This window comes from Colletes latitarsis, chromosome 6 (genome assembly GCF_051014445.1).
Source record: "Colletes latitarsis isolate SP2378_abdomen chromosome 6, iyColLati1, whole genome shotgun sequence".
Lineage (NCBI taxonomy): Eukaryota > Metazoa > Arthropoda > Insecta > Hymenoptera > Colletidae > Colletes > Colletes latitarsis.
Window position 1 is genome coordinate 24,612,705 of NC_135139.1, and position 23,361 is coordinate 24,636,065.

The window sequence follows — 23,361 nt, forward strand, 5'->3', positions numbered from 1 at the left end:
GATGTTCGCGACCAGACCGTACCGATCCAGAATGCGACTATCGCTTTCGACGAAGGTTCCTCGTTCCAACCGGTTCTTCTCGCTGACACCGTATCCAGACCCCGGTAATCAGCTCCGCGAATTCTTACGTTCTCGCGCGCCTCGATCCCGTAAACCGTTTTCGGGGAAATTCTCTTTCTGGGGGGACAATTTGTTTATAGGAGAAACACCTCAAACACCTGTGATTAGAACGAAAGTGGATCTACGGTAGCTCGGTGATGTTTACGTTTAGGGAAAAATCTCCATCGCCACTTATTTTCGTCCAATAAGGATGTTTATTAAAGTCTCGAGAGGAAGAGACTCGATAGGAGGAGGGTTTCCTCGAATGTTCGAGGGGTGGCGTTAGTTCCGAATAAAAGGATGGCGGAGGTCACGGGGCAATAAATTTTAAGGCGAATCAATAGAGGCGGTGATAATTAGATTCCTCTAAAAGCAGTTTGGGTGAGAAGTGGGGGAGGTCGGTTGGAACGGTGTCGGAGCGTGGCTCGTTTATTTTCGGGCGAACACGAGCAGAGGAGTAAGGGTACGGAACACGAACCGAACCGAGGAGCCCAGTGGATCAGGATTATTCGGATGGGCCGTTGTCGCGTCCGCAGGGAGTAGGTAGATTAGCCACGGTTCGTGAAAACGGGGCAAACGAGAGTGGTTCGCGTAGCAGTCGAGCTGCAAAAGGGAGAGCTTCGACGGTGGAACGGGACGCGGCGGATCCAGATTCAGGATCGGTGGCGGTTGTCCAGGTAGCGGCAGGACGAGAGTCGTCCCGTGTCCGTGTTCGAGTCGCGTCCACGTCCTGAGCCAGGACCCGAAGAGGTCCTCTCCTCGTATTCCGCGCCTCCTCGCGCCGCTTCCAACGAGCCGGCTGATTTATGGCGGCCATTCATTCTAATCGTCCTGCATCTCGCAGCCCGGAGCAACCCTATCTGCCCGTCTATAGCCGCGCTTTTCGAGACACCGCCCTCGGCGACCTGTAACTAATTGAATACAAAAATTCGAATATTTAGTCAGGCCCATAAACCATTTAATTAACGAGACTCTAACGGCCGTCTGCTCTCTAAACCGCTCTCGAATCTCGTAAATATCGCGCCTCCTTTCTCCCGCTCCATGCAGATTCGTCAATCGGACCCGTTCCACCTCCTCCGGGCTCTCACCTCCGATACGCCGTCACGCTATCGACACTCGCTTATCGAGATGTCGGGAATCTTGCCAAGTCGCCATCTTCGTTTCGCACGAGGAAAGAAACGAGGAAAGAAAAATATAATTCACTGTTAACGCTAGGTTTACGGACACTCGTTGCGCATATTTTTATTATAATTCGCTACGTTGACAGTTTTTTCTTTTAATTAGAGTATACGTCCATATCGTTACATCAATTCAATTCAACATAAATTGCTAACAAATAATATTTATGAGTCCTATAACGTTAAGTTTAGTGTTAAAAGCCACCCCACTTACTTCCTACATCCTAACCCAATGTCTATCAGCAGTATATTAGTTGCGATTGCTTTATATAAAATGCTTGTTCCATTAACCGAAGTAGACAGCCAACAGCAAACACACTTTCGACGAACGAGCTCTCGAGGGTGAATCCTCCATTAGGAATTATTTGGGTAATTATCGGAGTTTTCCTCACTTTCGGAATAATCGAATTCTCCAACGGTTCGATGGAAATCTAATCGTACGAGAAACCACACGGTTAACGTAAACGTTAAAAATTGTTTTCCCGCGTAACCCGTGTATTCAAATAATGTAACTATTGTTTGTACTAGCTACCGTCGATAAATCTCGAAAGCGTGTCTGCCAACTATTGTTTGCTGATTTTAATATTCACGCGATCCCGCGCTTCCGATTAGTATTCATTAATTGCAACACGTCCATACGTAAAATGTGTAAATCGATAGCCCCGGTGCGTTAGCCAGTTTCTTATCTCGATTTTTCATATTTCACGTCGTCGATCACAAACGTCGACTCGATCGTATACATTACTGCGTTAACGTTCCAGTTCGATCGCGCAGAAGTGCAAAATCGAAAACGCGTCGACGGTTGCTCGATCGTCCGAGCGAACAATTATGCTAATAGGTACAGATGCCGTGGAATTCTTCGGTTACAGTGTATCGATTCGTATAATTACTTTCGATTAATATTCTAAACGAATACCAAAGACGCTCGATTGTGTTTCGAGAACACGATCGTAATTACTTATGCGCCGTTGACGGTACAGCGTTTCGGTTGTTAATATTTCGGTCTGTCCGACCGTTCTACGAACGGTGCAACATTCGTCAACGTGCGAGACGCGTTTCAACGCAAGCTCCGACGACGAGTAAAAAGAAAAAAAAACAGAAAGAAAGGGAGTTTGTTCTCGGAACGGTGCAGCTTGCTTCTGCAAATCGCGGACCACCCGAGGGCACGCTGCCCAACGGAGCAACTTTTTTTCCTCTGCCCTTGTAATTAAACTCGCCGATGACGTTGATTTAGTTACTCCCGCGCTCTACACCCCGTGGAACCGAGCCGCCACGTCGCTTCAGCTATTACGAATAAACAGCCATGACATTTTTCAGCCCCGAATTATTCCTATCGTTCTCGTCCACGCGTCGAAGTCTCCGGCGCTACTCTGGCGTTAGTTGGAGATCGAGGAGCCGATAGACCGCTGCGAACTTATACATCACGTGTTCTTAACCCCTTTTGGCACGGGAAGAGACGGAGGAGCGTAGAGAGCAATTTTTCAATGTTTTCTTTTTGAATTATATCTAAGGAGAATTATTACGTACCGTTGACTCTGCGTCTCCATATTGCGCGATGAAATGTTGGAAAATGCGAACGATTCGGGTAAAATCGAATACGAAAGAATCGAATGCGCGAGATTGGGAGCCGGATTGGTTCGTTTGTCGGCTAAAAGCTTTTAGAGGAGAGTTGTATGGAGGGTAACGCGAGCGTAAGGACAGAAATAGGGTGGAAAAGGACGGGTCGATGAGCCGGGGAAACGTAGAAGGAGGATCGTATGGAAGGTTCGGGCTGGGGAACGAAGGATAGAGGATGGAGGGGAGAAGGAGAGGGTCAGATCTCCGGAGGGATGAGTTTGCACCTAGAACCGGCGGACAGCCGGCACGCGAGGTCGGCACGAGAACTACGGAGGAACAGGGGCCGGCCCCATCGGCTCGTTTAATTAATTAAAAGTGCATTAGCGGGGGTAGACGACTTTACGGGGGGGTTCCTAGATACGCGTGTAACGATCCTACGACCGGAACAGCCGCGCTATTACTTTCGTCAACACGAGAACGCCTCCGGAACAGACGTTCCCATGACGTTTTTCAGCGACAGAACGATTACGTGGCTCCATTCATCGCTCGACCCATATTATTTCGCGAAATCGGGTATTTCAAAAGCAGTTTCAGTTTCAGTTTTTCATACAATGTCATAAAATGACAACAGACAATCACAACGTTTCTTAATTTCTTATTGCGTAAAGGTGACATCGTAAAGGTGATTACAATTTTAAAAGAATAATAAATAGCAACGGTAAGCGCGTAGTAGGCGAGGTAAATCAACCTCCATCGACGGGTAGGATGGGAGGCAAGGAGGTAGATCACCCGCACCGCGCCGGACACGTTATAAAATCCTGGTAAATGTCGTCCTTCCCTTTGATCCAATCCAAATAAAGACGATTTCTGGGGATTCGTCCAGCAAAACGGAAGCTGAGTCGCGTAGATCCAAAAAACCTCCGAAGGTCGGATCGTCCCGGTTGGTCGTCGCAGGGAAGCGGGCGTATTATCGGGATTACGGCGGACAGAACAGATAGAATCAAAGCACCAGGTGCAAATTACAAGGGGGATGGCCAGGTAGCACGGAAGTTTGACGCGCTACCAGCTGACTGGGTCTGCGAGCGAAGCGTGTAATCACGCTAATGCGGCACGTCGTTGGCAAAGAGTGATCCCGGTTTCGCCACAGGGATCACCCTGGATCGACTTTTCAGTGACTCATGCGCGTCATTGCGTAACTACTCGGACTCGATAACGATAATCTTCCTCCTCCTGCGAGACGAGCGTGATCGTCGATCATCGTGCGCGGGGCAGCCGGCGATCGTGATCACAGAGGACGAGCGGGACGACGAATCACCCGACCGTTCCACCTGGAAATTTAATAAGGTACGATAATGAAACGGTCGGCGCAAAAACCACGGCTCTCGAAACCGCGATCAACGTTTAATCGGCCACGAATTATCGAGCCAATGCCGCACGATGATCCATCGATTCGTTCGACGGTGGGCCAGAATTTCAACTCTTCGGGCTTTATTATTTGGTCACTTCTGATCCACGTTTTCAAGCAGTGCGAATTAGACTACTCTAAGTCGGAAGAAGAGTCTTTCGATGAAATTCAAGTACCTGTGATGGTCGAAGGAAGGTTCGTTGGAAGGAGGAAGCGATCGAGCCGATAAGAATGGATTCATGCTTGAACGAGCGTGGTTTCGGAATCGTTAGGAGGGGAAAAGCGCGGAGAACGGGTCGTTTTAAGGGCAATTTGTCGTTGCAAGTAGATTTATGCGTTCCCGAGAATGCGCCGTCTCGAGTAATATACGACACGTGGTTCTTAATGAGGGGAGTGGATCCATGGGGATGCGCGGATCGCGTGAGACGACCGTCTAACAATGAGATAGATGATGAAGCGGCAGGCGAACCGAGTCGAGCGAGCCAAGCAGCCCAACAGGGGCAAGAATAAACCCGACCGGTTGTCCGCTCGACCGGCAGACCGGTCGGAGGTCAGCCACGCGACTTAAACGTGTCCTCTACCTTCTTTGCGCCGTTCCCAACCTCTCTCTCTCGCGTAGTCGCTCAATTTCTACCCAACATCGGGTAGACTTGAATTACAAAATTTCCATCGAGCATACTTTCATCGCTGAATATTTTTTATCGAAGCGTGACCTAGCGACACAAACTTGCCAACTTAATTAGAATCACGTGGATCGTTTCTCGGGGCAAGGTTAAGCAAAAATGGAAAGCCGTCGAAGGATCCTCGAAGGCTCCGCATTCTTCGACTAGCAATTATCGCGTTCGATAAACTTCCCACAGTCGTATGCAAGCATTCTCGTCCAGTGTATCCTAAGGTTGCAAACTACAGTTACCGAACCAGTCGCGTAAAGAAGTATCAATGAATTCAAACGTCGAGATTCGCAAACAGCCCCGGGGCAAGATGGATAACGTGCTGTCGTTCGAACGCAGATGGAATTTCTGTCGCTATTCAAACGATTATTCGAACGCGACGAACAGATTTGTTTTACGATTCAATTTTTTCTGCTCGCAGATTATACGCGCCTGTGTCTCGAAATTTGCGAACAATTATAGTCGATGGGTATCTCGTTAGTCGGACGTTGGGGGACCCGAAGGGTATCCCGAAGCGAAATCGCGAGCGACAGGTAGCCGCGTGAAATTAAATCGACCGGACATTCGGTAATGTCGTGTTATCTCGGGGAACGATCGAGTAAGTCGCAGAACGGAGCGGTTTTTTATGGGCCATCGTCGAGTTTCGCGATGTGCTCGTTGATAGGCTGATAGCTTGTTGACAGGGAAGTCGAGTCGAAGAGAATTCAATTATGCCGGATCGCGGAGAACCTTTTTCTCCCCATTCTCCCCGAACAAACAGTCTGAAACGGTATCGGTGGGCCACGCGATCGCTACCCTTCGAGGGTTAACCGAAAGGTTAAGGGAAAAGGGCCTCGTGGTTCACGCTGACTAAGGTAACGCAAACTATCGGCTGTCAAACTGCCTGGTGGGAGGGCACGAATGAACGAAGATGTGCCCACGCGCGCACGTGCCTTTTAATATGCCATAATGCGTTGCATGTCCATATTCATTAAGTAATTTTCTGCCCTGAAAGTCACTGCCCCGCCGACTATTGTCATCGTGCCTGACGAATACGACGCGTCGGGGCTAAATCCAATCAGGATTTCACTCCTTTTAACCATTTTCGATCTTCCGTTCATCGTCGACGTTACGATCCTCAGACTAGAATCTCGCGACCCAATTCCTTCAGTGTCTCAGTTTTAAGGAGATGGGAGATCGAGAAATCGAGTACCAAGATGGCGACGCGTCAGGGCTAAATCCAATCAGGATTTCACTCCTTTTAACCATTTTCGATCTTCCGTTCATCGTCGACGTTACGATCCTCAAACTAGAATCTCGCGACCCAATTCCTTCAGTGTCTTAATTTTAAGGAGATGGGAGATCGAGAAATCGGGTACCAAGATGGCGACGCGTCAGGGCTAAATCCAATCAGGATTTCATTCCTTTCAACCATTTTCGATCTTCCGTTCATCGTTGACGTTACGATCCTCAGACTAGAATCTCGCGAACCAATCCAGTTTTAAGGAGATGGGAGATCGAGAAATCAGGTACCAAGATGGCGACGCGTCAGGGCTAAATCCAATCAGGATTTTATTCCTTTCAACCATTTTCGATCTTCCGTTCATCGTCGACGTTACGATTCTCAAACTAGAATCTCGCGACCCAATTCCTTCAGTGTCTTAATTTTAAGGAAATGGGAGATCGAGAAATCGGGTACCAAGATAGCGACGCGTCAGGGCTAAATCCAATCAGGATTTCATTCCTTTCAACCATTTTCGATCTTCCGTTCATCGTCGACGTTACGATCCTCAGACTAGAATCTCGCGAACCAATCCAGTTTTAAGGAGATGGGAGATCGAGAAATCGGGTACCAAGATGGCGACGCGTCAGGGCTAAATCCAATCAGGATTTCACTCCTTTTAACCATTTTCGATCTTCCGTTCATCGTCGACGTTACTATCCTCAGACTAGAATCTCGCGAACCAATCCAGTTTTAAGGAGATGGGAGATCGAGAAATCGGGTACCAAGATGGCGACGCATCAGGGCTAAATCCAATCAGGATTTTATTCCTTTCAACCATTTTCGATCTTCCGTTCATCGTCGACGTTACGATCCTCAGACTAGAATCTCGCGAACCAATCCAGTTTTAAGGAGATGGAAGATCGAGAAATCAGGTACCAAGATGGCGACCCGTTGTTTCGTCGTGCACCGGCGCGATCCTTTAGTTTCCCGTCTTTCATATTTATGATCTGCTTAACGCCACGAGCGCGGTGGGTCCGCGCGCATAAATTTCCGTGCCCTGTGGTTACGGTGAAATCACGGCGCGCGTCATTTTCTCCGTCGCGGCGAGGACGATTGTCTCGCCGCGTTCAAAGGGTACGCGAAAGAATAATTCGGACGACAGCAATTTGTTGGCCTAACGGTAACGTTCTCGTACGCGAGGTCAGCATCACGGGGCGCGGTAACAGGCTCTCCTAGTCTCGATGAACCTGCGATTTTTTACGATTTTCCAAAAATTTTAAATATACCGAATCATCTAAAGTACAGACTCGTATACGACATGGACCATTTTGAATCGTTTGCTGTTTAACCAGTTAACTGTGTCGCTCCCTGTTGAAAGTGCGAATTTCTGTGGGTCATGAAAATCGATCGATGACGAGTATAGTCGTCAAACACAGTTAACTGGTTAAAAGGAGCGATTTGTAAAGAGCGAATTCGTCGATCGTGCGTCGTTTGGTGCGGTTCGAGTCTGATCGCGAGCAGCGCGCGGCACGGTTCGATGGCGTGACGACGATTTGTCGGGCAAAGAAAGAATAATTCGGACGACGAGGGCGATTTGTCGTGGAACGAGATAGCTCGCCGGTATCGGCAGGTATCTGAAATCGCCGGCTCCTACACGCCTGAGCCTACGAGCGTGCATAGACGCGCGCGGAACACGTAGCACGTAGACTCGTAGCACGTCGTATCAACTGGGTGAACGAGGCAACCGAGAAGCCGAGTTCTGAGATCAAGTCACGCGTAGCCTAAAGAAAGTTGTTTAAAGGTCAGTGTAGCTCGACTTGCATCACAAATGCCAATCTAGTTACGAAATGTGTAGAGGGAACAATGATACTCTCGTGGAAAGTAATTCGTTCCCTCGCGCAACGTCTCCTCCTCGACGGGATCCTCCGTTTTCGATCGGTTTCAGCACGGAAAATTCGTCGATCGACGCGAATACTTTCCCACAGTCCATTATCGGCAACGCCTGGGAACTCGTGAAAACTACCCTGTTGCAACCAGCCCGATGAATAACGAGGGAATTGGAAAACGTTATTACTCGCGATAAATAGTAAAATAAGTTATTTTCAAGCACCGTTTCCCGAAAGATGGATCGCGAGCTTCTTTCCGGTTTCCACGGGTATTTTTGAAGATTTCGCGAATTATGTATCTATCTGTGGGCCGTATCTCCCATCTTATTCATATCCGCGAAATAATGCTGAATAATTTCGCCATAAATACGTGGCGCGTCCACGTGGGCGTAAAGTAACGATAATGCAAGTAAATAATGGACGCAAGAGTTTTATTACCTAGGCGGCTGAATGGCGAGATAGAATCTACGTGTCCGCGGCAGTACAGCCCCCTCGAACGCTGCCCAACACAACGGAACAGAAGAGAAGAGAAAAAGAGGATAGGGAGCTCGAGACGAGACGCGTCCAGCGTCTCCTCTTGGATTTCGAGTACCCATATTTAGCCAAATTCTACTCCGCGAGGGGGTTGTCTGTATTAAAAGCACTAAATAATCGTATCGAACAAATTTTTCGAGCGTCGTGTACGCGTGGGTGCGTCGGGAAGAGGAACCAAAGTCCTACTCGTTTTGGTTTTGTGCCGGGCCTTTGACTCCCAGCGTTGATTTCTCTCTTCCCTTCTATCCGTTGTTTTTCTTTCGTCGAGATACCGACTCTTCGTCGACTGGTTATTCCTCTCTTGCCGTCGCTTAAATAAACTACCGACTCGCCTCGAACGGCATTACTGTCTTCCTTTACGACTTTATAGACGCGACTCCATTGTCTCTCGCTCGAAGCGAATTCTCGGTTCCGTTCCGTTCGAACTGTGCCTCAAACTTGCGAAATAGATAGTTATTCGATATATAGGTCATCGATCGGAATAACAGCTTTTTACCGTGGCTGTGTTCGCCCGCGTCACCGCGATCACGAACTTCGTGATCCGTTTCCCTTCCAGTGATTTATTCGCGATTTTCTGCCCGAAGATGTCGGCCAAGGATGACTCCCGCGCGATCGGATCGATCCCCATTAGACGCCTGTTATTTCTCTAAAATCAACCCCCCCGACTACCAGTTAGTTTTCGTTTAAAGAAGTCGATCAATTCCCGAGGGAGACAGGGACGTTTCCTCGAAACGTACCGTGGCATAAATCGCGGCCCGAATTTGCGTCTGAACTTAATCCTTGATTGTGCCACGCCTCCTCCGTTTCTTTCTTTACGCCTTCGTCTCGAAACTTTCTTCTCCATCCTCTCTCGCCTTCTCTTCCTCGCGTAGTTGACTCGGGCCACAGGCGTCGCCCATCTCGCGCCATCATTTAACTAAATTACCGGCTTGCCGTGCACGGGAACGACACTGTTGTATAGTCGCCATTATTTTCGTACAACTTTGTACTCCTCCTTTTCGAGTTCCGGTGACGAATGTCCTTCCCCAAACGTGCTCGAGCCTCGTCGATCCGCGAGATCGCAGATACCCGACGACCATGCAGGATTTGCGATAAATTCTCCCGAGAAACAAAGGGAATACCTCGACGACACGTTTCACCCTTCTCGAAGATTAACAAAGGCGAATTAGCGCGAGAAGAAATCCCCTGGAGGGTTGCTGTTGACGAGACTGGACTCGAATCGAACGGAAGCGGCAGAATTTCGGAAGCTCCGGTCATCCCCTGTCGAAAAGCTCTTTCAAAAATGGCCGTCGGTTGCACGGCTGACATTTCCCCGGCCGTTTATCGCGATAATACGGGTTTAGGTCAGAGGGTGTGGCCTCGCCAGATTGATTCGGCGAGCTCGCTTCTGCGCGCTACGCTTCGTTACCGCGAATAGTATGGCTGCTTTCCTTGTCACGGTTTTTCATCCATCTTTCTTGTCCCATTTGGCCCCGAGACCCGATAAACAGACCGAACGATAAAGCTGTCGCTATATCGCCGTTGAATTCATCCGATGATTCGCTTTCGATAATTATGATATACGACACCGAGCCGCGAACGCGCGTTTCCGTTCCACTCGCGCGGCCGTTCGATTCGAGAAACGTTTCCCCGCTTTCGTTCGCGTTTAAACAAACTCCGTTTACAAGCGCGCTTTCTTTCACGTTTCGCCTTTATCTGCGAATCCAACAACGCCTGGAAACGTCCGTCTCGAGGCACCGCGTTTAAGGGGAATATGGACGTACAATGTCTGACTAGAAGAACGTCTGACCCAATACTACTTGCACTTCCTTACAGGACCTACCACCTATTCGTCGTTGAGAATTTTTGTAATATACAGGCTGTTCAGCCACCCCTGGGGAAAATTTTACTAAGGGATTCTTGAGACCAAAATAAGACGAAAATAAAGAATATCAATTTGTCGATGGAGGCTTCGTTAAAAAGTTATTAACGTTTAAAGTTCTGCCTGTACTGAATTATTTTTTCTCGAATTTTTTTCGCAAAAGGGGGTAGGATTTTGGGTGTATGTGTATTGACCAAAAATGATTGAAATTGACCCCTGAAACTGAAAATAATTTTTTCAGAATGATTTGAAATTTTTCAATTTTCAGGATAACAGACAGTTGTGGTCAGACGTTATATTTTCGGTAAGGAATTTTTTTCTCGAAACTGAGTAGGATTTCGAGGGTATGTCTGTTGACTAAATATGATTGTAATTGGCCCCTTCAACTAAAAATAATTTTTCCAGAACGATTTGAAATTTTTTAATTTTGACGAAAAATTTGTCCACCTACTGGAATTTTTTTCTCGAAACTGAGTAGGATTTCGAGGGTATATCTGTTGACTAAATATGATTGTAATTGACCCCTTCAACTAAAAATAATTTTTCCAGAACGATTTGAAATTTTTTAATTTTGACGAAAAATTTGTCCACCTACTAGAATTTTTTTCTCGAAACTGAGTAGGATTTCGAGGATATGTCTGTTGACTAAATATGATTGTAATTGACCCCTTTAACTACAAATAATTTTTCCAGAACGATTTGAAATTTTTTAATTTTGTCGAAAAATTTGTCCACCTACTGGAATTTTTTTCTCGAAACTGAGTAGGATTTCGAGTGTATGTCTATTGACTAAATATGATTGTAATTGACCCTTTCAACTGAAAATAATTTTTCCAGAACGATTTGAAATTTTTTAATTTTGAAGAAAAATTTGTCCACCTACTGGAATTTTTTTCTCGAAACTGAGTAGGATTTCGAGGGTATGTCTGTTGACTAAATATGATTGTAATTGACCCCTTCAACTAAAAATAATTTTTCCAGAACGATTTGAAATTTTTTAATTTTGACGAAAAATTTGTCCACCTACTGGAATTTTTTTCTCGAAACTGAGTAGGATTTCGGGGGTATGTCTGTTGACTAAATATGATTGTAATTGACCCCTTCAACTAAAAATAATTTTTCCAGAACGATTTGAAATTTTTCAATTTCGACGAAAAATTTGTCCACCTACTAGAATTTTTTTCTCGAAACTGAGTAGGATTTCGAGGGTATGTCTATTCACCAAAAATGATTGTAATTGACCCCATCAACTAAAAATAATTTTTCCAGAACGATTTGAAAGTTTTTAATTTAATTATTAATAACTTTCTAACGAAGCCTCCATCAACAAATTAGTATTCTTGATTTTCGTCTTATTTTGGCCTCTAGAATCTCCCATTACAATTTTTCCCAGGCGTGGTCGAGCACCCTGTACATTTTATTATAAAAATTTGAAACAATCTTTTCCAATTCACGCTAGAATGCCCCTTAAAAAGCATTCTCGCGTTTTCCGTGACCCGTGTCCGTTCGAGCGGAGCGGTTTTCCTCGTCTCGTCTTCGTTTCCCGATTATCTCGGATTCTCGCCGATCGCAACGGCACGCAGTCTGCGAACAGTACGATTTATCGCGTACGTTTCTACGAAAGAGAGCAGAACGCTCGGTGGCGTTCGTTCCTTTGTCAGCCGCGGAGGCCGCGATTGGTCGGAATAAAAAACGCTAGGCGGTACGGTCGAGCACGGGGGAACGCAGACAGAAACGTTTTTCATCTCGCGCGCAACAGTTACGATGACGACGCACTATCTATCGACGGCGTGGGTGTTCGTTCTCGCTCTGACAGATTCGAAAACGCATTATTAACACCGACGACCCTGGGCTCTATGATTACGCGCATTAATAGCCGGATGGACGAACTTTGCTCGCGCTCCGCACTATTATTATTGCAGCGCGAATCGAGAGACACGCTCGGAGCGAAATCAAACGAAAAATGCCGAGGGTAGACGCCGTGGAATATCGAGCAAACCTCCTCTTTGTTCTTCCGAAATATCGACGAGATTCACGCTCTTCGCTTATTCGTTAAAAATTTATTCGCCTTTAGCGCGAATTGGAAAGTTTTCGGAGTCGCGAGCAAACGCGAAACGGTGTTTGTTCGCTGACGGACTTCCGGCTGTCTAGCTCGACGAGCGGTTTCCGTCGATTCTCGAGAAAACGAAGGGAACCTTCGACGGTTATTTTATCGAGGGCTGCGTCCATACTGCTCGAGACGGTACGCCATTTAAATATAATGTTTGGCGCGCAAGCGCGCATATCGTGCCCGTCGCTGCATACTCCTTTTCAAATTGCATATCAGGTACGATCGAGTGTTGCGAGTATACCAATCTTCCGACGATGAATAATTCATTGTGTAAATAATTCATAAATCACACTATAAGCTCGCCTGAACGGGGAGCCCGAATCGTTCGAAAATTTCCGACGCGATTCCTTTTAATCGACTCCGTTGCTTTCGTCCGCGGCCTATTTCGCTTCCGCGTATCGATGGAAAATTTCAAGCTCCGCCCTCCCGAACCCCGGTTTTTCTCGCTTGTTCCGCGTCGCGTAGTCGCTCGAATGGAGATTCGCGAGGCTCGGCGTCGTTGGCAAATTACTCCATTGTTCCCGACGAATTAGTTACGAGTCTAGAATGCGTTCGACGGCTGAACGATCATCGAGCACGATTCACCCTTTAAAAAGTCAAAATTAAAATAGTAAAAGTAAACATTTGTAGAGGAACTTAAACAAATAGTCTTGCAACAGTGCCTTTTATTAAGTATATCGCGTTTAAATACAAACAGTTCGATCAACGATAGTTTCTCACCGTGTTATTGGCAGTCTCTCTCGATAATACCACGAACACATCGCTCTGCAATGCGACAGGAATTCTTTACAGCTCGATAACCGCATCAAGCATCGACGAACGCGTTTAAACATTCACGCTACGTATTCCATACCGTTTCATTCGATCCACGCCATAACGGAGACATCGCGGCGCGACGAGGACAATTTTCTGAACCGAATCTTCGAACCGTGTTTCGCCATTGACCTGAGCGATTTTCGTCGATATGGATGGAAACCACGGGGAGGAAAGAACGGTGGTGCCCCATGGTCGAAGAAGGAGCGCGAAAGGGGCGTTGTGCCTGTTATATAGAGGCGCATTAAAATATTTACGAACGTTATGCGGTCTGCTCGCGGAGTTGGAGCATTCGTCGAGAGCGTGGCACACACGAGGGCGGCGTTGCGCGTGTACAAATCATGCAAAGAATGACGCTGCATCGACTCCGCTCCCTCCCATCTTCGGCTCGAAATTCTCCTCCCTCTCCTTTTCTCTCTCCTAAGAACAGTTCCGTATACCTTGTATGCATCGTAGGATTCGTGCACGAGGCGTGGGGTGTAGGAGACCTCATGCTGCACAGCCCTCGAACGCGTTCGTTGCATATTAACCGAGAACAACGCGCAGTATGCCCTTTCGTGAATCAGCATACCGCAAGTCACTCGCTCGTTTACCTGTCCGCCTGCTTGCTTAACCTACTCCGGGCTCGTCTTCTCGAGTATCACCGACATTCTCGATCGAACCATCCGTCTCCACGTTTATTTTGCTCGAAACCAACAGCCATACTCTCTTCTTCGGTCAGACAGTCTCCGACAACGACGCAAAAAAAATACTTTGCTCTTTCCTGATCTTCTACCGATGCTAAAGTCGCCTTTAAAAAGGTGGCGAACGAAATGACGAATAATTTTCATTACGATCTATCGTGTGCTTTTGCTTTCAGCAGACGTCGGACCTGGACACGCTGCTGTGTAGACAGGACCTCGACCGGCTGCAGAAACTCGACGAAGATGACCCGGAGAAAGACACGAGGGAGTCCTCGATGCAGATGGAGGACTTCTTCGAGGTCGGGGGGCCGGTGTGCCGGCCTCAGGCGAGCTTCGTCTCGGCGAGGAGTCAGCCAGCGGGGAACGACGACGACGTGTTCCTCAGGCCGCCCCTCTGGGAGGACATCACCTCCAGTATCCAGAAGCTGGACCCCGAGAACGCGGACATGCTCGGTTCTCAGTCTCACGTCAAGATGGAGACCGACGACGTGACGTCTCCGGTTCTCTCGCCAGTCGAGATCAAAACCGAGCCCCTACCGCCGCCCCCGACCTTGCACCTCCTCGAGGCGCCCGCCTCGAACCCGGTGCAGACGTTCGCGAACGGTCACCCAAATCCACCGACGGGGCCCCAGGTCGTCCACCATCGGACCGCCACGCCCGCGTTCAAGACCTTTCCCTCGAACAACAACAACAACAACACCAATAACAATAACAACAACAACAACAACACCAGCACAAATAACAACAACAGCAACAACAACAATAATAACAACAACGACACCACGTCGAATCATCACGGAGGCGGGAACCAGGTCGCGGGGGCGGCCACGTCCCCGCTTTACGGCTCGATGACCAGGCTGATGTACATTTCGCCGCTGACGCCGCCGATTTCCGACCCCGGTTCGCCGATCGGGGCCCCGCCGAGACGGACACCGCCTCCCCCCTATCCCCAACCCTCCATCATGAATCCCGCTCACAGGATGCAGCATCCATCGATCAACACCAAATTCAACAGGCGGAACAACCCGGAGCTCGAGAAACGACGCGTCCACCACTGTGATTTCATAGGTGAGCGTTCCGTGGTTTTGTTTGCCTTATCGTTACTTGGCCCACCCTGCGTCGAATCGATCGCTAATTTCTATCTTAAGGATTTCTACGTCACTTTCGCAGCGATCGATTCGGATAGAGAGGTATTCGAGGTGCTCACGAGTGCTCGTAACCGTTTCGTTTTGCAGGTTGTACAAAGGTCTACACGAAGAGTTCTCACCTGAAGGCGCACCAGCGGATACACACAGGTGAGTCGATTTCATTCGCGGAGCGTCAGTGATTGTCGGGTGTGTAGCGGTGGAAAGCGGTTTTAGGGGTAAACGGGAGGCAGGAAAGAAGGAACGGTCGAGGTAATTAGGTATGTAGCTCATCTACGAAGCGAGACGAAGCGTTTGAAAGCGCGAGGTCGAGCACTCGGCGTGGGCAGGGCGCGGTTCCCGCAGCCTCTCCTTCTTCTTCTCTCCTCCGTCCAGCCTCGTTTAACCTTCGTCTTTCGTCTCTCTTCGCAGCCTCTCCGTGTGTCTCCGCCTTTCTGCACCGTTTCCGTCTGTGCACGCGGTGTCGCGCAAAGGAGCCTCTATCATATGTAAACGTATAAGGAACGCACCGAGCGTGGTATGCGACTCTCCGCTCCGTAGACTCGAGCTAGCGACCCACATCCTGTCCGTATCCAAACACGCTGCTCGCTAACGCGCTCGTACCTACACCTACGTGGATTTATATACGGCCACCAAAGGGTTCACTCTTCGCTACGAACGCGAATCTTCGTCGACGGGACACTCTGGGTTCCCGATAACGAGCCTCCGATCCAGATTTACCAGGACGAACAGTACTACAAGTCGCGTTTACGAGCGAAGCGGATAAGAACCGACTCATAGAACAGGCTTTTAGATTATTAACCGCGGGGACGTCGTACGCCCCGATTCAAGGAAGATTTATGTACCGGGCGGAGTGCTCGTAATGCGTTTTGCTGCAAGATGGTCGAACGACGCGCTGCGTTCGAACGTATCAAAATTTGAGCCGATCCCCGCGAGTTAGCTTTAATTAGCCTGACCCGCGGCGAACCGGGCAGAAACACACGTTCTTTCGTAACTTTCAAAGTTATGCTCTCGTCGTCGGGATATTACCGGGCGTCACGGCGCGAAAACGTTCCAATTATCCCTCCGCGAGATCTGGGAAAACTCGAGCGACTGGATTGCCGCGTAAATTAGGATGCGATTTCGTAATTGGGGTAACTGGCAAATTCCGCGAGAACGACGTTCCGGAGCTAACGACCCGCGACGTCGAAAGAGGCCACCGAACGATCGAAATCCCTGCTCCTCGCGCCTTAGGATTAAACGAATACGCGAATACGTTGGTATTCGCTGTTTGTGAATGACCACGCGCAGCAGCGCAGGGCGCTTAAACGGGTACGAGGAGAAAAAGACCGACGAGGAGTATACGTGTGCATCAACACGTTCAATTCGTCCATTCAGGATGCGTTCCCATTGGCGTACTTGCTCCCGTCCACCAACGCGACCTTTATACCACCCGCGTATCGAACCACCACCGAATGTCCGCGCGTGAAATTCCACCATTTATGCGTCCATGTTTCAAGGGATGCCGTAGATCGCCTCACGGGGAAACAGCCACACCCCCTATCGAAGCGGTATTTTAACCCTGTTTCTTATAAAGTGTAATAGCATCTTCTCGTTTCGATTCGAGTGTAAACGATAATTACAACGCTCACCTCTTGTAACTTTTTACTTTTCTCATATGTATTTGCAATTTATAAACACTTAAACAAACTTCAAAGGGAGGTATGAAGGTAAATAGTAATAGTAAACAGGCAAAATAGGCAATATAAAGTTAAATCACGAGCGTGATGAGTTTCGAGTTTGTTTTTGCCCGAAATTTCGAGGTATCGAGGAATTCGTTGGTTTGGGCGTTTTCATGTACGCGGGAGAGTGCAGCGGCGCAGGTCGCGGAGATTCTTTGGGATTCGAACGGGCACATTCACCAGAGGGGGAGGGAAACGGGCACGAACGTGGAGAAGCGGAGGTTCGCGCGAAACGCGTACTCTCGCGTTGAGAAGAACGCGATTCGCGATCCGTCCACGCGTGCCCACTCGGCAGCCGAGAAGCGGAATGCCAGCCAGAGGCATCTTAAGTGCGATGTACCACTTTCGAATTGATACCCCGAGGTTTCGCGGTGACCCGTGATCCAGCCCCGCCCCGTCGGGCGCGATGCACACGCAACGGACGATGGAAACTCCACGGCAACGATAAATTTTCGACGGGGATACGGTCCTCGATCGATGCACGCCGTTTAAACTTTTCCCGACCGAACGGGATTCCTTAACCCGAGACTCGGATACCGCGCGTGCTACTATTATTTCCTGCTACTTTATAGTTGGGAATCGACCGCGAGACGGCAACGATATCTCCCAGCAACCCCGGTTCCCCTCGATTCTTCTCAGTTTTGCTACCAAGCAGGAAGAAATGTTTGTATCTGCAAAGGCTTCAGAAGTCAGTCGAGTGCTTGCGAGAGAGTCAAGTGCGTAGCCCTCTGGTGGCGAGTATGGGAGATGACAAGTTCTATAAATTAATTAGAATTGGGCAAAAATAGTAGAAATTATTCAAATTTCATACCAAAATATTACCTTGTTTCTTCCATAAATAACCTGAATAGTGAACGATTAATTACCAAGCGCCTTGTTAGAAATACAACTAAATTGAAACGTTTCGTGGAAGGTTAACGAGCAAAACTCGTAGCGTGATTCAATCTCTAAAACATCGTTTGATTCCATCGGGGAGCCCCCCCAATCCCCGGCTAGCTGTTGAATCTTTGAAGATTCCAGCACAGACTATCGCGACGATCGAGTATCGACGGCATGGTTTACTTTATCGTTATTCGTTTCAATTGAAAAGTCGTAAACCAGAATCTAGAGCTAAACGAAAAACAGTCCGGGGTGCCATCCTCCACAGAGTACATTTCAAATGGAATATTTTTGATTAAAGTTGTGAGAAAATTCCGGGGAGGAGGGGGGGGGGGGGGATCGACACTGAAAGAATTTGAAAAGAGATTGATTTTCCAGGACGCGATCCCGGCTAAATTCCCGATCGATCATCCGTAGCGTGTATACTTTGTCGGTGTACTCGGCCGAACGCTATCTGATGTCTGTGCGTCGGAATCGTCCGGCGAATCGCTGCAGTTAATTTATTTCGAGCACGGAGCACACAGTTGCACTCGGAATTCCTTAATTATTGCCGCATGTTTGGCCGAGTCGATAAAGGACTGGCGCGTACGTTTTAACGCGTTACATTAATCGTGGACCGAGATATGCGGCTGGGCTTATCGACTCCGTTGGTCCCGCTTCCGCCAGACTTGACGATCGTTCGAGAGCCAGCGCGTGCCCCGATCGGATTTATTTTCGTCCCTCGAGACATGGAAGATCGCTGGAGAACCGCCCGATTACCTTAGATCAGCTTAGTGGAATAGAATATGGAATTATGGCAACGTGTTTGCCCCGCGTTATGTCGCACAGTCATCATTGTTTCCTGGAAGCTTCATCTATGTTTTTCTCTACTTTCTTGGCTGACAGTATCGCAATGAGCTCTTGCAGTACCTCCCAATCGAAATTGTAAAGATTAATATGTGCTATGGATTTAACGAGACGAGTATAAGAGGTCGAATAATGATATAAAATTCGGGAACCGAAACATTCTCTATTGCGTAAGAATCGGTGCTTCGGGATCAGATGTTTACCCTTCTTGGGTCGCTCGATTTGTCGTGGGAAAGTCGTCAAGAGAAAGTCGTTCGGTAAGAATTATACATATCTCGGTGCATTCTCGTCGCGGATTACAAAAATTCAAAATTTCGAAGATATTGTTCTGGATGTATCGATGTGTTAATAGCAATTTCGATAAATTACGTCTCGTTGTGTCATAGCTTGAATCCAAACCGGTATTATTAATACCATACGATATACGATACGTGTACTTTCTTTATTTTTGGTGTTAATATACGTTACGTAAAAATTGTATAATTACAAAGTAGTTTCTCACGCTCAACCTTAAGCTGTTATAGAAAAATCAACAGGAGGTAGGTGGACAAATTTTTCGACAAAATTGAAAAATTTCAAATCGTTCTGAAAAAATTATTTTTAGTTGCAGAGGTCAATTACAATCATTTTTGGTCATTAGACATACCCTCGAAATCCTACCCACTTTTGAGAAAAAAATTCGAGTAGGTGGACAAATTTTTCGACAAAATTGAAAAATTCCAAATCGTTCTGAAAAAATTATTTTTAGTTGCAGAGGTCAATTACAACCATTTTTAGTCATTAGACATACCCTCGAAATCCTACTCACTTTCGAGAAAAAAATTCGAGTAGGTGGACAAATTTTTCGACAAAATTGAAAAATTTCAAATCGTTCTGAAAAAATTATTTTTAGTTGTAGAGGCTAATTACAATCATTTTTGGTCATTAGACATACCCTCGAAATCCTACCCACTTTTGAGAAAAAAATTCGAGTAGGTAGACAAATTTTTCGTCGAAATTGAAAAGTTTCAAATCGTTCTGAAAAAATTATTTTTAGTTGCAGAGGTCAATTACAATCATTTTTGGTCATTAGACATACCCTCGAATTCCTACCCACTTTTGAGGAAAAAATTCGAATAGGTAGACAAATTTTACGACGAAATTGAAAAGTTTCAAATCGTTCTGAAAAAATTATTTTTAGTTGCAGGGATCAATTACAATCATTTTTGGTCATTAGATATACCCTTGAAATCCTACCCACTTTTGAGGAAAAAATTCGAATAGGTAGACAAATTTTTTGACGAAATTGAAAAGTTTCAAATCGTTCTGAAAAAATTATTTTTAGTTGTAGAGGCTAATTACAATCATTTTTGGTCATTAGACATACCCTTGAAATCCTACTCACTTTTGAGAAAAAAATTCAAGTAGATAGACAAATTTTTCGACAAAATTGAAAAGTTTCAAATCGTTTTAAAAAAATTATTTTTAGTTGCAGGGGCTAATTACAATCATTCTTGATCATTAGACATACCCTTGAATTCCTACCCACTTTCGAGAAAAAAATTCGAGTAGGTAGACAAATTTTTCGTCGAAATTGAAAAGTTTCAAATCGTTCTAAAAAAATTATGTTTAGTTGCAGAGGTCAATTACAATCATTTTTGGTCATTAGACATACCCTCGAAATCCTACCCACTTTTGAGGAAAAAATTCGAATAGGTAGACAAATTTTTCGACGAAATTGAAAAGTTTCAAATCGTTCTGAAAAAATTATTTTTAGTTGTAGAGGCTAATTACAATCATTTTTGGTCATTAGACATACCCTCTAAATGCTACTCACTTTCGAGAAAAAAATTCGATAATGGTAATGGGTCTCTAGAGACCCAGGAAACTGGGCCGAAAAAAAACATTGCATGTAAAGTCTAAAGTTTAAATGGCTGGTGGAAACGGAAGGAGAAGAACGCGAGTGATTTTTGAATCGGAGCGATGAATGGTAAAGGGAAAGGCAGTGGCGTAGTCGTCGGGTTGAGAGCCTCGGGCACGTGGCGCTCGTCTTGAATGAACCGAACCGAACCGAACCGAACATAACCGCCCTGCTGGACGCGTCCCCCGCGTACCCCTCATTCATCTTGTGACCTCTCCGTGCGATGCACCTTCGGCGTCCGGTCCCGTGCCGTTCCGCCCCGGAACGGACCTTTGGGAAAAGAATATCGGTCGATCGGTCGTAAATTATATAGCGTCCAAGGTGGAACGTCTATATTCGAGGATTGTTCGGCCAATGGTCGTAGCCGAACGACGATCGATTCTTGATCAACGCGACGGTATCACGGTGCCGTTTAGTATTCCGTTAATACATCCGAATGCGTTATACCTCGTGTAAGGTGTACACGTTGCGTGCTTCTTAATAGGGAAATTTCGTGCCCGTTGATCGATCCCAGGGTTTCTCTCCGAGACAACCTTGGGGGAGTACAATTTTTCGCTATTTTTTTCATGGCACATCGGCGCCAGGCGTTATCAAGATAAGAGCGACGGCATTTGGAGCGTCCGAAGGAAACAAAGGACCAAACCGTTCCAAGGATAATTCCATTCAGGCGGTTCTGCGGCCGTTAAACCGCGCGAAAGAAACGCGAAGTTTTGAAAAGCGAAAAGGTTAACGAGCCGTATTGACGCGCGTCGTACATTACATCGACGTATTAAATTCTCCTTGCATCGCAACTCGCGTCGAAACACTCGAGGGTCTGAGAAACCCTTGAAAGACGAGCCGTACGTGGGCTGAAACGCACGCGAACACCGTTCGAGACAATGCTCGTCGGGCGCCCATTCAACTTTCATACTTTTCGCCGATAATTTTCGACGATTAATTTTGCGCTTCCACCGTGCCACCAGCAACGAAACCGCGTCAAATTCTAGGCACCGTGCGTTATCATTTTCTATTTTATTTGCCGAACGATTCTTGATTTACGGTGGTCAGAGGGGGAAGAGAAAATGGCGTCGGTGGTAAACAATGGAAGAAGCTTTATTAGGGAAATTTAAATTGCGCAAATGGTCATTTTAATCGAATCGTTGATTAAGAGGAGGCTTTAACGTCGGTGTCGCGGTCGTTTCTGAACGAGAATGGTAGTCGCGTGGGTGGTGTAATCCTCGTCCTCGACTCGCGCGATAAAATGGTTCCAGGGGGAAAGAATGACTCCGGTAACGGGTCGCGCGGCGCGAGATCGATGGTCTCCGACGGGCAAAAAAGTGTGCTAGAGTCGGTTATCGGCGAAGAGCGTCGATGCACGTACGAATATAGACGCGTGCCGAGGCGTACATTCGCAGGAGGTCAGAATCTCTCTCGCATCATGGGAGGAACACGCAACGGAACGTACACGCGAACACATTTGAACGATTGGCACGTAAGCGAGGAGACGTCCGACGGTGTGGCGTGCGCGGGCGCGGACGCGAGGCGAGCAACATTCCTGTTTCATCCACACTTCCAACTTCGGCATCCTTCTAGCGTGTCCTCTGACTCGCTATCGCGTTCCCTGCTTTAAAATCCCGCCGATTAAAGTCCGCTTTTTGCACGGATCCCTCTGTTTCCCTCGATTGCGCCGGCCAAAACCTTCGCGAGCCATCGACAGTCGACTCTGGCGAACAAAAAGGGGGCTCACGTTTTCCGCGAGGTGGAAAAATGCTCTTCAAAATGAGTCTGATGACCGTTGTGGGGGTCGTCTCCTGTACTGGCCGCTAGAGGGCCGCGCTCTTGACTCTCTCGCAAGCGCTCGGCCTTCGGTTCCTCTTCCACAGGATCCCGCAATGTTTCGTAGACTACCTGGCGAAAGCAAGTGGTGGAACGTCGCGTGTGCATCCGTGAATGTAATTTGACGGACAATGGCGGTAGGGTAACGGTAATACGGATCGAAATAGTAATAATAGAGAGCAAAGTAGGGCTAGGGCAAACGTGTGTTTGGAAAGTACATTGTTGGGTATCGCGTGTTGGTGTGTACGTGGTTCGTGGTTGGCTTACACCGCGACGCCCGGTGAAAGTGATCCGAAATTAACGGGGACGCGTTGCGGCTCGTAGGCGTCGTCGAGAGCCAAGGGGCACACACGATTCAGCGAGATACGACACCTGGAACGTTATCAACCTCGTAAAAACTCGTCCCGACCGGGAGAGACACACGGCCACGCCGATTCCGACAGTTTGATCGAGAGTCGAGCATAACCACGACGCGCGATTCCACCGCGTACGATCGACCACCGTTCTCCATAATATCTTCGCGCGGACGTTTCGCCATCTTTTTACGCCAGTGTGTTTTACAATTCGACCAGTCAACCCCTACTGGGAGAAATTCTGCTCCGTATTTTTAACCCTTTGATTACTCAATTGTTTTCAAATCACTTTCTATTTTATTCTGAAAGTTACCGCGCAACGTTTGGATCTCAGAATTGTGTAAATAGATTGATTAGTCGTGCAAATTTTGTACACACTAAAATTGTTATAATCGATCGTTAGAAAGTCTAAAATTATCCTTGCAAGGTATTGACTATGTAAAATCCACATCTGTACTTCCTTACATATTACATCTTTAAACTAAAGGGTTTATTCTCGTTAATGAATGAATAATAATAAAAGACACTACTTGTGCTTGCATCGAAATCACCAGTAGTCCAAAGGGTAAAATAGATCGACGCTCGGTTTCGATACTTTAACAGCCATTTTCACGCGTGATTTCGAGATTCTATTTGATAGAATTTTACGGTGAATTAGCCAGTTTATATATAGCAAAGTAAGATAATGAGGTCGCTTCAGG

General features: G+C 47.1%; 1 protein-coding gene across 4 annotated transcripts in view; it reads left to right on the forward strand.

The window, feature by feature from the left end:
- LOC143342874 (uncharacterized) overlaps window positions 1–23,361 on the forward strand; it is an 83,496-nt gene that overhangs the window by 53,710 nt on the left and 6,425 nt on the right. For 2 of the 4 annotated variants that reach the window (XM_076767174.1, XM_076767175.1), the window contains exons 2-3: window positions 14,181–15,069; window positions 15,237–15,296. In XM_076767174.1, the coding sequence (XP_076623289.1) occupies window positions 14,181–15,069; window positions 15,237–15,296 (949 nt within the window). Of the gene's footprint in view, window positions 1–14,177; window positions 15,070–15,236; window positions 15,407–23,361 lie in introns of all 4 variants that reach the window. The other 2 variants (XR_013079870.1, XM_076767173.1) reach the window with 2 other exon arrangements.